The sequence below is a fragment of the Callorhinus ursinus genome, unplaced genomic scaffold, assembly GCF_003265705.2.
Source record: "Callorhinus ursinus isolate GAN/ISIS: 27379988/994484 unplaced genomic scaffold, GSC_fseal_2.0 scaffold15, whole genome shotgun sequence".
Classification (NCBI taxonomy): domain Eukaryota; kingdom Metazoa; phylum Chordata; class Mammalia; order Carnivora; family Otariidae; genus Callorhinus; species Callorhinus ursinus.
The window spans coordinates 23,765,571-23,778,925 of NW_027397077.1; the positions used below are offsets into that span (position 1 = coordinate 23,765,571).

General features: G+C 39.5%; 1 protein-coding gene across 3 annotated transcripts in view; it reads left to right on the forward strand.

The window, feature by feature from the left end:
* TAFA1 (TAFA chemokine like family member 1) overlaps nucleotides 1-13,355 on the forward strand; it is a 511,832-nt gene that overhangs the window by 373,971 nt on the left and 124,506 nt on the right. For 2 of the 3 annotated variants that reach the window (XM_025885559.2, XM_073901524.1), the window contains exon 3: nucleotides 2,616-2,756. In XM_025885559.2, the coding sequence (XP_025741344.1) occupies nucleotides 2,616-2,756 (141 nt within the window). The remainder of the gene's footprint in view (nucleotides 1-2,615; nucleotides 2,757-13,355) is intronic. The other variant, XM_073901525.1, reaches the window with a different exon arrangement.

Here is a 13,355-nt window from a genome sequence, read left to right on the forward strand (position 1 = left end):
TCAGTATTGGTTCATTAATTGTAACAAAACTAGCATACTCGTATAAGATGTTAATATTAGTGGAATAAAAATAGGAAATTATAGGCTATGGCATATGGGAATTCACAGTACTATCCTCACAAATTTCCTATAAATCTAAGACATTCTATAATTAATTAAAAGGTTGTATTTAAAAAAATGCCCCAACCTTTCACATTAGTGAAATGCTTTTCCTTCATCATGGCCTGTTGAAGTTCAACCTTTAATCTCCCAACTTAAGAAGTCTTTTGAATTCTTTAAAAACAAATAGGTGTCTCCTTTGACCTATGTCCACAGAACTTGGTACTTGCTTTGTGGTGTTAATTTTAAGTTAATGCATTTATTTCTTCATTCATTCAACCAACAATTACAGTGTATCTACAGCAGTTGTTGACAATAAGGCTAACCTTGGCCCTGACCAAGCTTTCAATTTGCCTGTGGTCACAGACTCGTGGATACAGTTCGGTGAGGAAATATGTAAAGTGCCAAGAGAAGGAGCAGTGGTGGAAGTGAGATGTTCTTGGAGGAACTGACCTTTGCATTGAGTTCAAAGAAGGGTTAGTGAGTGCATTTGAGTTGTAGGTGGTGGGTAGAAGGATGGGGAATAGGAGGGAATATTCTAGGAGAAACCATATTTGCACAATTACTGAGGCAGAAAGGAGGGTGACATTCCCAAGGAAATATATCATCATGACCAGATATTATCATAGGTAGCACATATGGACTCTCTACTATGTAGCAGGCTCAATGCTAACCCCTATACATGTGTTATGTTATGTTGGTTTATAATCATGCAACCTGTGAGGCAGGTGTTAATATTATTCCCATTTTACAGATAAGGAAACTGAAGCACTCAGTAAGTAGCAGAGCTGAGATTCAGACTGAAAGAGTCTGACTCTAAAGCCCAAACTCTGCCCTCCTGTTGAGGGGAGGCAGAATTAGTCTGCCTTGAAGCAGAGATTCTTGTGTTTCTTTCCTTTAAACTAGGATTTCTCAACCTGGGCACTGATGACATTCTGGACAAGATTGTTCTTTGGTGTGGGATCTTCCCTGTGCCCTGTGGGATGTTTTAGCACATCCATGGCCTTCACCTGCTAGATGCCAGTAGCACCTACCATCCACCAGTAATGACAATTCAAAATGTCTCCAGACTTTTCCAAATGTCACTGGTAGGGAGGGTGGATAGCAAAATCAAGCCCATTCCTGCCCCTGCATTGAGAATCACTGCATTATATTGTGGATTCTCAGGCTAGGATGAAGCTGGGTCTTCAGTCTTTCCTGTCTCCTCTCTTCCTTCCCTCCTCTCTTTTTCTCCAGTGTTTTCCTAAGGGCCCACCACGTATGGGCTGAACACGTCTCCAACAATTTATAACACAGTAACTTGTATATAGTGATTGCTTGACAAATGCTTGCTGAATTTATGCCAACTGAATCCTAAATGTTCTGAGTCCATTCTTGTCAAATAAAATATATCCTTCCTGAACATAAAACTTGATATTGGGAAGTTAATTCCTGGTTTCCAGTCACTTGGAGTATCTTTTGTGTTCCTAAAGAACTGTCCTGCATGCTGCCAAGAGCCGCCTGAATGCTCACCAACATTCAGACAGACCCAACCGTCCACCTGTTAAGAACCTAGTGGAGAGTGATATACATTATGTTGCCAATAAACATTGAATGCATGGCTGACCTGTAACAATTAAGTGAAGCCATATGCCTAGCTCTGTAATTTGAGATGCCATTTAAAGCACATACTTATTTTCTCCAGCAATTCCTTCTATCATTTTTTGGATGAGATCTGGATTTGGGAAATGACTCCCCAACTAGGTTTTTTATTCAGCCCCCTGGAGAGTGAGCAGGCAGTGGGAGGGAGAGTTAATTTCTGGGCAGTCTTCCTGCCACCCACTGCAGGTTCTGTATGACTGGTGTGTCAGTTGCTTATCATTAGTGGGAGGGAGCTCGGAGAATTCTTTTTTTTTTTTTTAAGATTTTATTTATTTATTTGAGAGAGAGAGAATGAGAGACAGAGAGCATGAGAGGGAAGAGGGTCAGAGGGAGAAGCAGACCCCCCGCTGAGCAGGGAGCCCGATGTGGGACTCGATCCTGGGACTTCAGGATCATGACCTGAGCCGAAGGCAGTCGCTTAACCAACTGAGCCACCCAGGCACCCCAGCTCGGAGAATTCTAAATGGAAAGATAACACAGGAGTGAGCTCCCATAATATAATGCATTTAAATCAGGTAGACTCTTTATTTTGTGTTAGCTCCAGGCATGCATTCCTTCACTGCTTCTCAGTATATACAGTCTAGAATCATCACCTCTTGAGGGCTATTCATTGGGGCTCTTTGTTGCATTTGAAGTATGGTGCTATAATACCTGTCTTCTCCAGGACTGTGCATACCTAGCATATGGTCTTGTAGACATGTGTAAATAGGTGTTATAGAGAGTGGATGGGAGAGAGTCCTGCAGTAATTATGCTTCATGGACACTCTTTCTGTATTTTCTCTCACTTTCCCCAGCCCCTCCACACATACCCCCACAGGCCTTAATGGCCAATGAATTATTTCTAATCAGTGTCCCTGTTCTTTCTCTCTTGCCAGAAGGAGGGACATGTGAAGTGATTGCCGCGCACAGATGTTGTAATAAGAATCGCATCGAGGAGCGGTCGCAAACAGTCAAGTGTTCCTGTCTACCTGGAAAAGTGGCTGGCACGACAAGAAACAGACCTTCCTGTGTAGATGGTAAGTAGCTGGTTTTACATCTCTTCTTAGGTGTTTATCTTGGTGTTCGCTGTCTGTAATAGATATATATATATTTTTGTTTCACCTATATATGGTTCAGGATAACCAACAAGGTGCATCCAAAGCGCTGGAAGGTTGTACAAATGCCAGTCCTCAGCATAGTTAGAATTCTTGTTTCTCTGGCTTTGTGACTTTCACATGGCTTATTTTATTGTTTTTTAGAGAAGGTTAAGGTAAAATAATTTCTCAAGTCAAGAAATTGAAGGGTCCAGGGGCGCCTGGGTGGCTCAGTCGGTTAAGCGTCTGCCTTGGCTTGGGTCGTGATCCCAGGGTCCTGGGATCGAGTCCCTCATCGAGCTCCCTGCCTGGCGGGGAACCTGTTTCTCTCCCTCTCCTCCCTGCTTGTGCTCTCTCTCACTATCTCCATCTGTCTCTCTTTCTCAAATAAATAAAATCTTAAAAAAAAAAAAAGAAAAGAAATTGTAGGGTCCAGCTCATTTGGGAAGTGATTTTGGATTGAGGTTTTATATAATGATGATGGTGACAATGGTACTAAAGATAACATTTACTCAATGTGTATTTAATGAGCATTTACTCTATGCCAAACAACTGCTCTGGGTGCCTCACATGTATTCATAAACAAATAGAGGTGCTCTGAATATTCACCATGTGCCAAGCACTGTCCTAAACACTTCTCATGCATTCTTTTATTTACTCCTCCCAAGGATCCTAGAACAGTGTAAAAATGATCCCCAGCGCTTAAAACAGCAAACATTCTCTCACAGCTCCTGTGGGTCAGGAATTCCACTTAGCTGAGTGTGTCTGGCTCTGGGTCTCCCGTGCAGTTGCAATCAAGATCTAAAGGCTTGACTGATGCTGGCGGATGGTTTCAAGATGGCTCACTCACATGGCTGTTGGCAGGTGGACTCAATTCCTTGCTGTGTGGACCTCTCCATAGGAGCTCAGTGTCTCACAGAGTGGCAGCTGGCTTCACCCAGACTGAGTAATCCAAGAGAACAATATAGGAGACACAGTGGCCTTCTTTTTTTATAATCTAGCCTCAGAAGTTACACTTCACTATTTCCACAATATCTGGTTGGTTATTTAAGTCATCCCCATTCAGTGTGGGAGTGAGCTATAAGGACTTGAAGGCCAGAAGACAGGGATCATTGCAACAGATACACTTTTCCTCCTATTTTAAACATGAAGAAACTGGGGCTTAGAAGGGTTGTGTAATGTTCCATTGGTCCCATGGCTGACAAGTTGTAGCTTGACTGACTTTTTTTTTTTAAGATTTTATTTATTTATTTGATAGAGAGAGTGAGAGAGAGCACAAGCAGAGGGGAGTATCAGAGGAGAGGGAGAAGCGGGTTCCCCGCTGAGTGGGGAGCCTGATGCGGGGCTTAATCCCAGGACCCTGAGATCATGACCTGAGCCAAAGGCAGATGCTTAACCAACTGAGCCCCAGGCACCCCAGCTTGACTGACTCTTAAGCCTAGAGTAACTGACTGTAATACCAAGTCTTGACCACCATCTTTAAAACAACTTTATATGTGCTCATAGTGAGTCCAAGGTTCAAAAGGACCATAAGTATCTCTCCCCATCATTATCTTTCATAATTTTAGAGCCAGGTATGAGGTATTGTTCAGACTCTTCAGTAAGAAAATCAGGACTCAAGTGAGTCATTTTTCAGGGTCACACAGTAGCAAACAGAACCCAGATCTCTTGGCTTAGGATCCATTGTTCTACCTCTAGAAACAGATAAAGCAGGTCACCTTCTAGATTGGCTTGTGTTATGTTTTCATTATGAAGTATGGTGGTTAGAAAGAGAAACACACTCAAGCTAGACCAAGGAAAGTTATTTTTTTAAGAAAAGAGAAGAATCCTGGGGAGTCCATTTCCCAGAAACATCATGGAATCCATAAATTCTGCCAGCAGCCGCCATCTTGTTTTCTTTGTTCATGGGACACATTCTTTCTGATTTCTGTTGCCCTCCTTCTCCTCTGTGTGGACTGGTTCCCTCTTCTAAGATTTTAGCTTTTGAATTCCTATAACTTAGGGGCTGGTGTGAAGCTGTTATTTCCATGATGCCAACTCCGATCTCATATGGCATCACAATACAGCCCAAATATATTTGACTCATCTCCTGTGTTTTAGTATATGTGCTGCCGAAGCGAGCACTCATCTCCTGTGTTTTAAATGCATTCTCCAAAAAGGACCAAATATAACTGGCCCAGCTTGTGTCACATGTTAACCTTTGCCCAATCAGCCATAGCCAGAGAGCTGAACATGGGGCTTGTTCACCTTACCATGGTGTACCATGGTAAGGTCAAGCTTTTTTTTTTTTTTTTTTTTTAATTTTTCTAAGGGATGTGAAAAAGCCAAGTTTGGGAATATACTATTATCAGTAAATTCTCAATTAATACATTTTCAGGGGTCATTTGGCACTATCTGGAGACATTTTTGGTCTAGACATCTCTTGCAATTAGGGGGATATTATTCACATGTGGTGGGTAAAAGCCAACAATGCTGCTAAACATCCTATAATGCACAGGACTGCGCCCACAACAAAGTATTACCCAGCCCCAAATGTCAATGGAATTGAGGTTGAAAACTTGCGCTTATGGTTATTTATTTGTTCCAGATCACAGTCAACATGGTAAGGCACTTCCAATGCAGGAGAGGCAAGCAGTTAGACTAGAAATGCCACTTTTTCACTTGTAGGAGGAAATGCTTGGCCTTTGAAGCCAACAAACATTATAAAACCATGATAGTTTCTCAAGCTGTCTGCCAAAGAAAGCCTCGAGTCTGTTAATTATGAATCTCCATTTTGTTTCCAGTTCATTTTTATTTCTAATGATCTAGAATTAGAATTGCCTTCAGGATTTGGATGTAAGACACAAAGAGCAATACATTGTTTATTCTGGCAGAGGGGGAAATGGCATCTGGCCCTAAGTTTCTATGAGAAGCTCAGCCACATAATGGGAATATTCTGTCTCTCAGAACAAGTTTGTTTGACTTTGGAAACTCTGAATCCTTTAGTGTGGTGGGTTCAGGCAAAAGGGCTATTAGTCCCTATCTTCCAAGCAAAAGTCAATAAATTATAGAGTATTCTATAGTGTGAACCTATAGCATTCCACTCTTCTAAAATCCTTGAATCCATTGGCATGCATGAGGAAAGTGCTGCTATGATCAAAATTTTGTTTATGGCCCAAATCTCTACATGCAAATGAAAAAGGAAGTGCAGATATAAATTAATAATTCCAGTGTAGTTATTAAGATCATGAACTGTGCAATTAGACATGAGTAGAACTCAGCTATATCAGTTACTAATAGAATTACCTTGGGCAAGTCACATATGCTTTTTAATTTGTTCCTTGGCTGTGAAATGGAGATGATAATTACTTCGGCTTATGGTGAGGATTAAGGAAGTCATGTGTACAGTATGTTTTGCGTAATATCTGGTTCCCATTACATACTCAGTAAATGTTGGTGTCTCTTTCCTATCTTACTAGTAAGCGTGGGTAATGCTTAGAAAGGCACATTGTTTTCCAAAGTTTTGTTGCATTTTAGTTGAACACAGTGGCATTGTAGCCACCATCTTTTCCTGGAACTGCTTCTAACTAATTATCCTGGATATCACTATTGCTGGTGAGTCAGCTTCAGGAATGTGTGTTTCTTATAGGAATTTTGAAAACTGTAGAAATAATCCATACATTAAAGTCACACATGATATTATTCCTCAGAGATTACCATTACTTTGTAAGAAAACACATACATGTCCATTTAGGCTTAACCCATCATTAAAAAGAAACTCACATGGCAGGTATTTTACTGAACTAAAATGTCATAGTACTGTTTTATCGACAGCTTGTTTCATTTGCCATATGACAAACATTCCCCAACTTAAAATATATTCTTCAAAAACATTATTGCTAATAGCTACATAGAGTTTCAGGGGTGGATACAATTCCATTTATCTAACCATTTCCTCCACTTGGACATATTTATAGTGTTTTGTGCATTTCCCTTTCTAAGCCTAAAAATGGATAGAAACCAGCTTCTCCCCATGACAGTGGTTGACAATCCATACACCATATTTGTCCCGAACATATCCTGTTGTACATAGTGCATTTCCCATGTAAGTGTTCCAATTGCTGTTATTTACTTGCCTCTGAAATTACAGGTCACTTGCCTTCCACAGTGTTTTCAAAACCGGAGAAACAGCTATGATTTTAAAATAAGCATATATTCTATTATTTTAAGATTCAAAGTCAGAGACCAGATGATTCAAAATGGGACATAAATTTTGCAGTGTAATCTTAGCAACTTATCTAAAAATAGAATACAGGATATTGTGAGAAATTTTTAAAGAGTGGGCTTTGAGTTTAAAAAATGATCTTCTATTGCTTAATAAGTGAAAATACCAAAGAAAAACACTCAACAGCTTAAACGTTGTGATAGGTATTTATAAATATTTTGAAAAGAAATATACCCTGGCACGTGTGCCTAGCACTATTCTGACCAGATATTAAGTCATTGCACTGATTCACACCGTCTCGTGTATTGTTAATTATTCTCTAACCCTAGGGGAGGGTGCCTTCCTTACTATCTTTGTTAACAGTAATCAAAATGATGGCCCAAATGTTCTTGAAGTCTTACCCTGTACCCTTCTTTTAGGTCCTTCAAGTCTGTACATTCATTTAATTCTAACCCCAACTCCCAAAGGTGTCTCCTATTATTCCATTTCGCCAGTCAGAAAATTGAGGCATGGGAAATTTGTGACTTGCTCAAAATCATGCAGCCAGTAATGACAGAGCCAGAAGTCCAGTCTGGGCTCTCTGACTCCAGGACCCTATTTACCAAGTGTGGGCAGACGAGGATGTAGCAAAAACACGCATTCTATTCCAAAGCCTTTTGTATAAGATACCAAAATCCCTGGGTGAGAAGGGGCAGAAAGTCCAACCGTGTACATATTTTCAGAAACATTCGGTCCTTCGGGCCATGCCTGCTCCTTCCCCTTTTTGTGTCAGACAGGACTGATTAATTGCCCTTTCTGAGGTCATGGCCACTGAGTAATTAGAAGCATTTTTATAAATAATGGTTTCCGTTATATAGAATGACTGAAGCATCGTTGTTTAAGGCAGGGAGGGATAAAATGACTGTTTTATGGGGAAATTCTCATGCAGTTTTCTCTATTTAGGATTTTATTCTCATGCAATTTATGACTATTTGCAACTTAGAAAAATATGTGAAAAACATCCTTATACGTACTGGTTTGTAGAGAAGTTCTTATAATTCTCTGTGGATTTGAGCATCACTCTTATTAAGAAAAGTCTACATGGTAAGTTCATAGGCCTTTCCTTTCATTCAGTGTAAATTCTGATCATTTCTCTGACTGATTGCTACAAACATGACCTGGTGTTCTTGTCTTTTTATACTGGATATCAGCCAGAAGTGACTATCTTATATCACAGAACATTTTTAACTTTCACAACTATAGAAATCCCACGTTTTCTGTTTGTCGCTAGGATTAGTGTACAGTTAATATAATGAAAAAATCATCATACTCCTTCCTATTTCTGTGAAGATAAAACCCCACCATATAAGAGGATGTTTTGCTCTTGACTCATCATACATCGCCTATAAGGTAAGACCAAGTAAGCAAGATACACAGAGACCCAGATGCAGAAAAACAGTTAGACTTACAGGGAAGGAGACAGACAGGGAGACAGGACATACAAAGAGGAACAAGGAAAGGAAGGTTCAGAGAAAAAAAGTGATCAAAGAGAGATGAGACAAGGAATGCTTAAACGGTATATTAAAACATCTATCTATAAAATGGCTTCATTCATTTTTTTCCAAACAATTGTTTGTATTCACTTTCCCTCCACAGTTTATAACTAATTTTAACAAAATAAGATTTATTTGGTAGGTTGAGACTTGGAATTTTTTTTCAAGTTGCATTATATGAGATTCCAGAACCCAAATATCTATAAAAATTGCTTCTGGAGATTGCTCCTTTGGAAAATACATGATAAAATTTTCTTACATAACATCGTAGTCTCTAGAGACAGCCATGGTGAAGAAAAAGGTCTGAGAACTGAAGGAAATTTGAAATTTAGCAATAGTTTTCTATAGAGTAGTATGAAATACATATGAGAAATACTGCATATAATAGCCCCTTCTTAGCCATCCAAAATATGATAGCATATGAAAGCCTCTGAGAAGTTCTGCAGAAAAGAAACTTGTTGAACTTGGACCCATTATGGCCCAGACTTCTTTGACTAGAGAACCTTTTTCTCTGTAACATTTACTTGTGCCCTACTGACCCAGTGTTCCGTGAACTGGACTTCAGGCCATGCTGGTATAGACTATATAGACAATGTCTTTGTTTTTGTTTCCAAGGATGCATTTGAGGCCTTTTGAGACTGATTGATAATTCCTCTGCCAATAGCTCAGTATTTTTTCTTAACACTGGCTAACCAAACATTGCACAACAGGTCTTGGTAGTAATGTGATTTATAATATCTCCGTGACATGTCAGGCTCAACTACAGTTTGGAAATCATCTAGCGACCTTCCAGAGCAAACATTGTATGAAAAAGCTTAAGCCCTTATTTTTATTCACAAATATTAGACGTTTTAGAAGACAGGGAAGATGGCCTATTTTGGTTCCGCCATTTGTTACTTGTCGTCCCCACACAATGAAATACCAACATAATGAATCTCTGTGGTAGATCAGGGATACATGACACAGTGGCAGTCTGGGTTCCCTTCATTACCATCTCTGTTTGATGCCTGCCTTGTTCTTTCTTTCTTTTTTTTTTTACTTTTATTTTATTTTGTTATGTTGGTCACCATACAATACATCATTAGTTTTTGATGTAGTGTGTAGTGGTCCACGATTCATTGTTTTTGTATAACACCCTGTGTTCCATGCAGTACGTGCCCTCCTTAATACAGACTCTAGCTTGTTTAATAGACAGGATGATGAGCTCAGTTGACTTCATCAGGAGGCATTTCTGAAGGCAGATTCTACTGTTATTGAAGAGGGTCTACTAGAGCATCATTAGTAACATTGTGGCACATTCAGGCATAATTTCTAAATTACATACAAATGTCCTTTTGCTCCTTCCTTGGCACCTAATCCTGTCCAGGTATGTGAGGGATCCAAGTCTGCATTAGCAGGAGGAATGAGAGGAAGGATGCAGAAGAACTGTCAGTGCTTTTTGTACCATATAATAAAAGGCCTGTCTCTATGTTTTGTTCCTTTGCATAATAAAGAGAACAGGAATTCAGTCTTCAGATATCCCCATCCTTCTGAAATTAAGAGTGGATGTCATTTTTTTTTTTAAGTTTAAAGCAGCAGTTTCCAACTGACAGCCCAGCAGCAGAAAGTACCTTCAGACCTATTCCTTAGGTTGGCAGAGTAGTGAAATGGACCGTGTGCCTTTGGATGGGATACTCCAGTATGCACAGACCTCGCTCCTTTCTATGACACCTGGCTCTGGCCCATTCATGTGACCTGCCGGATCCCTAAAAATGAAGGGAATCCCTGCCTCCTGGCTCAGAGTCATTTCCCTACTGTTCTCAAGTTAAATAAAAAAAAATTAATTTTCTGGAAAAAATTACTCTTTGATATATATAACCTGGCATAAATAGAAATATACATACACAAAAACAGCAAGAAAGGAAAATAAGAGTAATTCTTCTCCTCCCCTTGCCCACTGATTCTCTCACATCTTCATTGCCAGAAGCAACCCCTATCACCAGATTTCTGTGTGTCTTTATAGAAAATATCCATGCACACACAGGTTACACACATATACAACCTGATAAATCAAAACACTGTTATATAATTTAAAAAATGGTCTGAACCTATATTTTTTTGCATAAGAAAATGGCTGGTAAACATGGAAAAAAACGTTCAACATCACTCAATGGAAGAAATATAAATTAAACACTGAAATGTAATGTTTCATCAATCAAATAGGCAGAGATAAAAAGTTTGGTAATACCCAGTGTTAAGGAAGCAGGAGAGAAAAATTACATATAAATCATACTCGGTGATAAACAGCTTACAAACTCAATTAGTTAGCCACTTTTCTTTATTTGGTTCACCAAAAGAGAAGAAGATAAATGGGTAATTTTATAATGACACTGGATGTTTGGGGAACATAATACAAATTACATGTATTATAACTATGCATAGTGACTTTATTTAGCAACGATTCTTGTATACATAATGGTCTCCATTTCTTCAATAGGATCAGGTTCATGCATCTGGGTATCATCTAAGAAATCCTCCAAGGATCTTGATCTCACTTCCATGGCAAAACTCTATGTGAAAGTATATTTAGTGCATGTACTTGGACATAAATACAGTAAATCCTATTTTAATGTCAATTAATGTAGCTATTTGGGAGGTACAAAATTCTCTACACAAATATGTGTAGTGGTATGTATGTCACGGGTGTGTGTGTGTGTGTGTGTGTGTGTATAATCATGATACAACACACACCAAACTCTTGTCATTTTTCTAGTCAGAATGTACTTGGTTACACAGAATTCCAAATTCACTAAGGAAATTTCCCGAAAGTAGCTCCAAAGCCATCAGTTTCCATTATTTCCAAAAAGCTTAGGTGTTTTCAAATACCTGTTCTTGTCTGACATGAGAGCACTTTTAATCAATTCTTATTTTTTTTCGGAAAGGGGGAAAAATGTCGTTCTAAATCTAAGGAGTCAGCTCCTCATCCCTCTAGCTGGGCTTCAGCCTAGATAAGGCAAGATTTCAGGGTTCTGTGTTATTAATGTGCTGTCCATATGAATAACGAGCAAGCCTTGTGAATTATTTCACACTTCTAGGAAAATCTATAGCCCTGTCCTTCTGCAATAGCACTGGAAGCTGCTGAGGATATCTGTACATTTCTTTGTGGAAGGTTCTGATAACTTCATCTGAGGATACGGTAAAACTTATGTCCCCTTCTGAAGCCTGTGTAGAAATTTATGAAGATGAATAATATTTTGAAAAATTAATGAGGTATTCCTCAATCCACCCAAGCTACTGGGACTTTTGAGGACCAGACCCAGCCCAAAAAACAGAACATGAATCACCCATTAACCAGAGAATAGAGGCCCAAATATTTGGTGTTTAAGTTCAAAAGCCATTCCAAGACTCAGATATATAATGGAAGGGTTCATTTATTCCTGTCCTCAGAGTAATATAATGAGTCAGCTTAGGGAGGAAGAAAGGAACACTTGGGTAAGAAAAATGTGGTCCACTGGTGCCAAGGCTATTTACCACTACCACCAGAGATGTGTGTCACCACCTATACACTCACCTATCCAATCACCAGCCAAGAGAGCACTGTACATGATAGCTCAACACACTTTCTTCATATCCTTTTGGTTGCCTTCCCAGGAAAACCATTCAGAAACAGCATCTAGCGTATTGAACCCTGGTTGTCCAACAGGAGTCATAATCACCAGTGTCCTAAGGCCTCCTTAGGCTTCCATGCTGCAGAGGTGACCTCCAGGATGCTAATGAATTCCAGGAAGTGAGGGGAGAGACCTGGACTCCCTAATAGATGGAGTGGACACAGAAAGGAAATTTCAGCACCAACTACATAAAACGTTTCCAACCAAGCTAAGACATTGGTGGAACACACTCACTTTCCCCAACCTACCTATCTCACTTGTAATCCTTGATATCATTTGGTACTTTCATTTTTGCATCATTTATTCATTTTATTTCTTTTTTAAAATTTTATTATGTTATGTTAACCACCATACATTACATCATTAGTTTTTGATGTAGTGTTCCCTGATTCATTGTTTGCGTATAACACCCAGTGCTCCATTCGGTATGTGCCCTTTTTAATACCCATCACCAGGCTAACCCATCCCTCCCACCCCCCACCATTCCAGCAACCCTCAGTTTGTTTCCTGAGATAAGAATTCCTCATATCAGTGAGATCATATGATACATGTCTTTCTCTGATTGACTTATTTCGCTCAGCATAACACCCTCCAGTTCCATCCACGTTGTTGCAAATGGCCAGATTTCATTCCTTTTGATAGCTGCATAATATTCCATTGTAAATATATCTATATCTATATATATATATATATCACATCTTCTTTATACATTCATCTGTCAATGGACATCTTGGTTCTTTCCACAGTTTGGCTATTGTGGACATTGCTGCTATAAACATCAGGGTGCACGTGCCCCTTCGGATCCCTACATTTGTATCTTTGGGGTAAATACCCAGTAGTGCAATTGCTGGATCGTAGGGTAGCTCTATTTTCAACTTTTTGAGGAACCTCCATACTGTTTTCCAGAGTGGCTGCACCAGCTTGCATTCCCACCAACAGTGTAGGAGGGTTCCCCTTTCTCCGCATCCCCGCCAACATCTGTTGTTCCCTGACTTGTTAATTTTAGCCATTCTGCCTGGTGTGAGGTGGTATCTCATTGAGGTTTGGATTTGAATTTCCCTGACGCTGAGCGATGTTAGGCACTTTTTCACGTGTCTGTTGGCCATTTGGATGTCTTCTTTGGAAAAATGTCTGTTCATGTCTTCTGCCCATTTCTTGA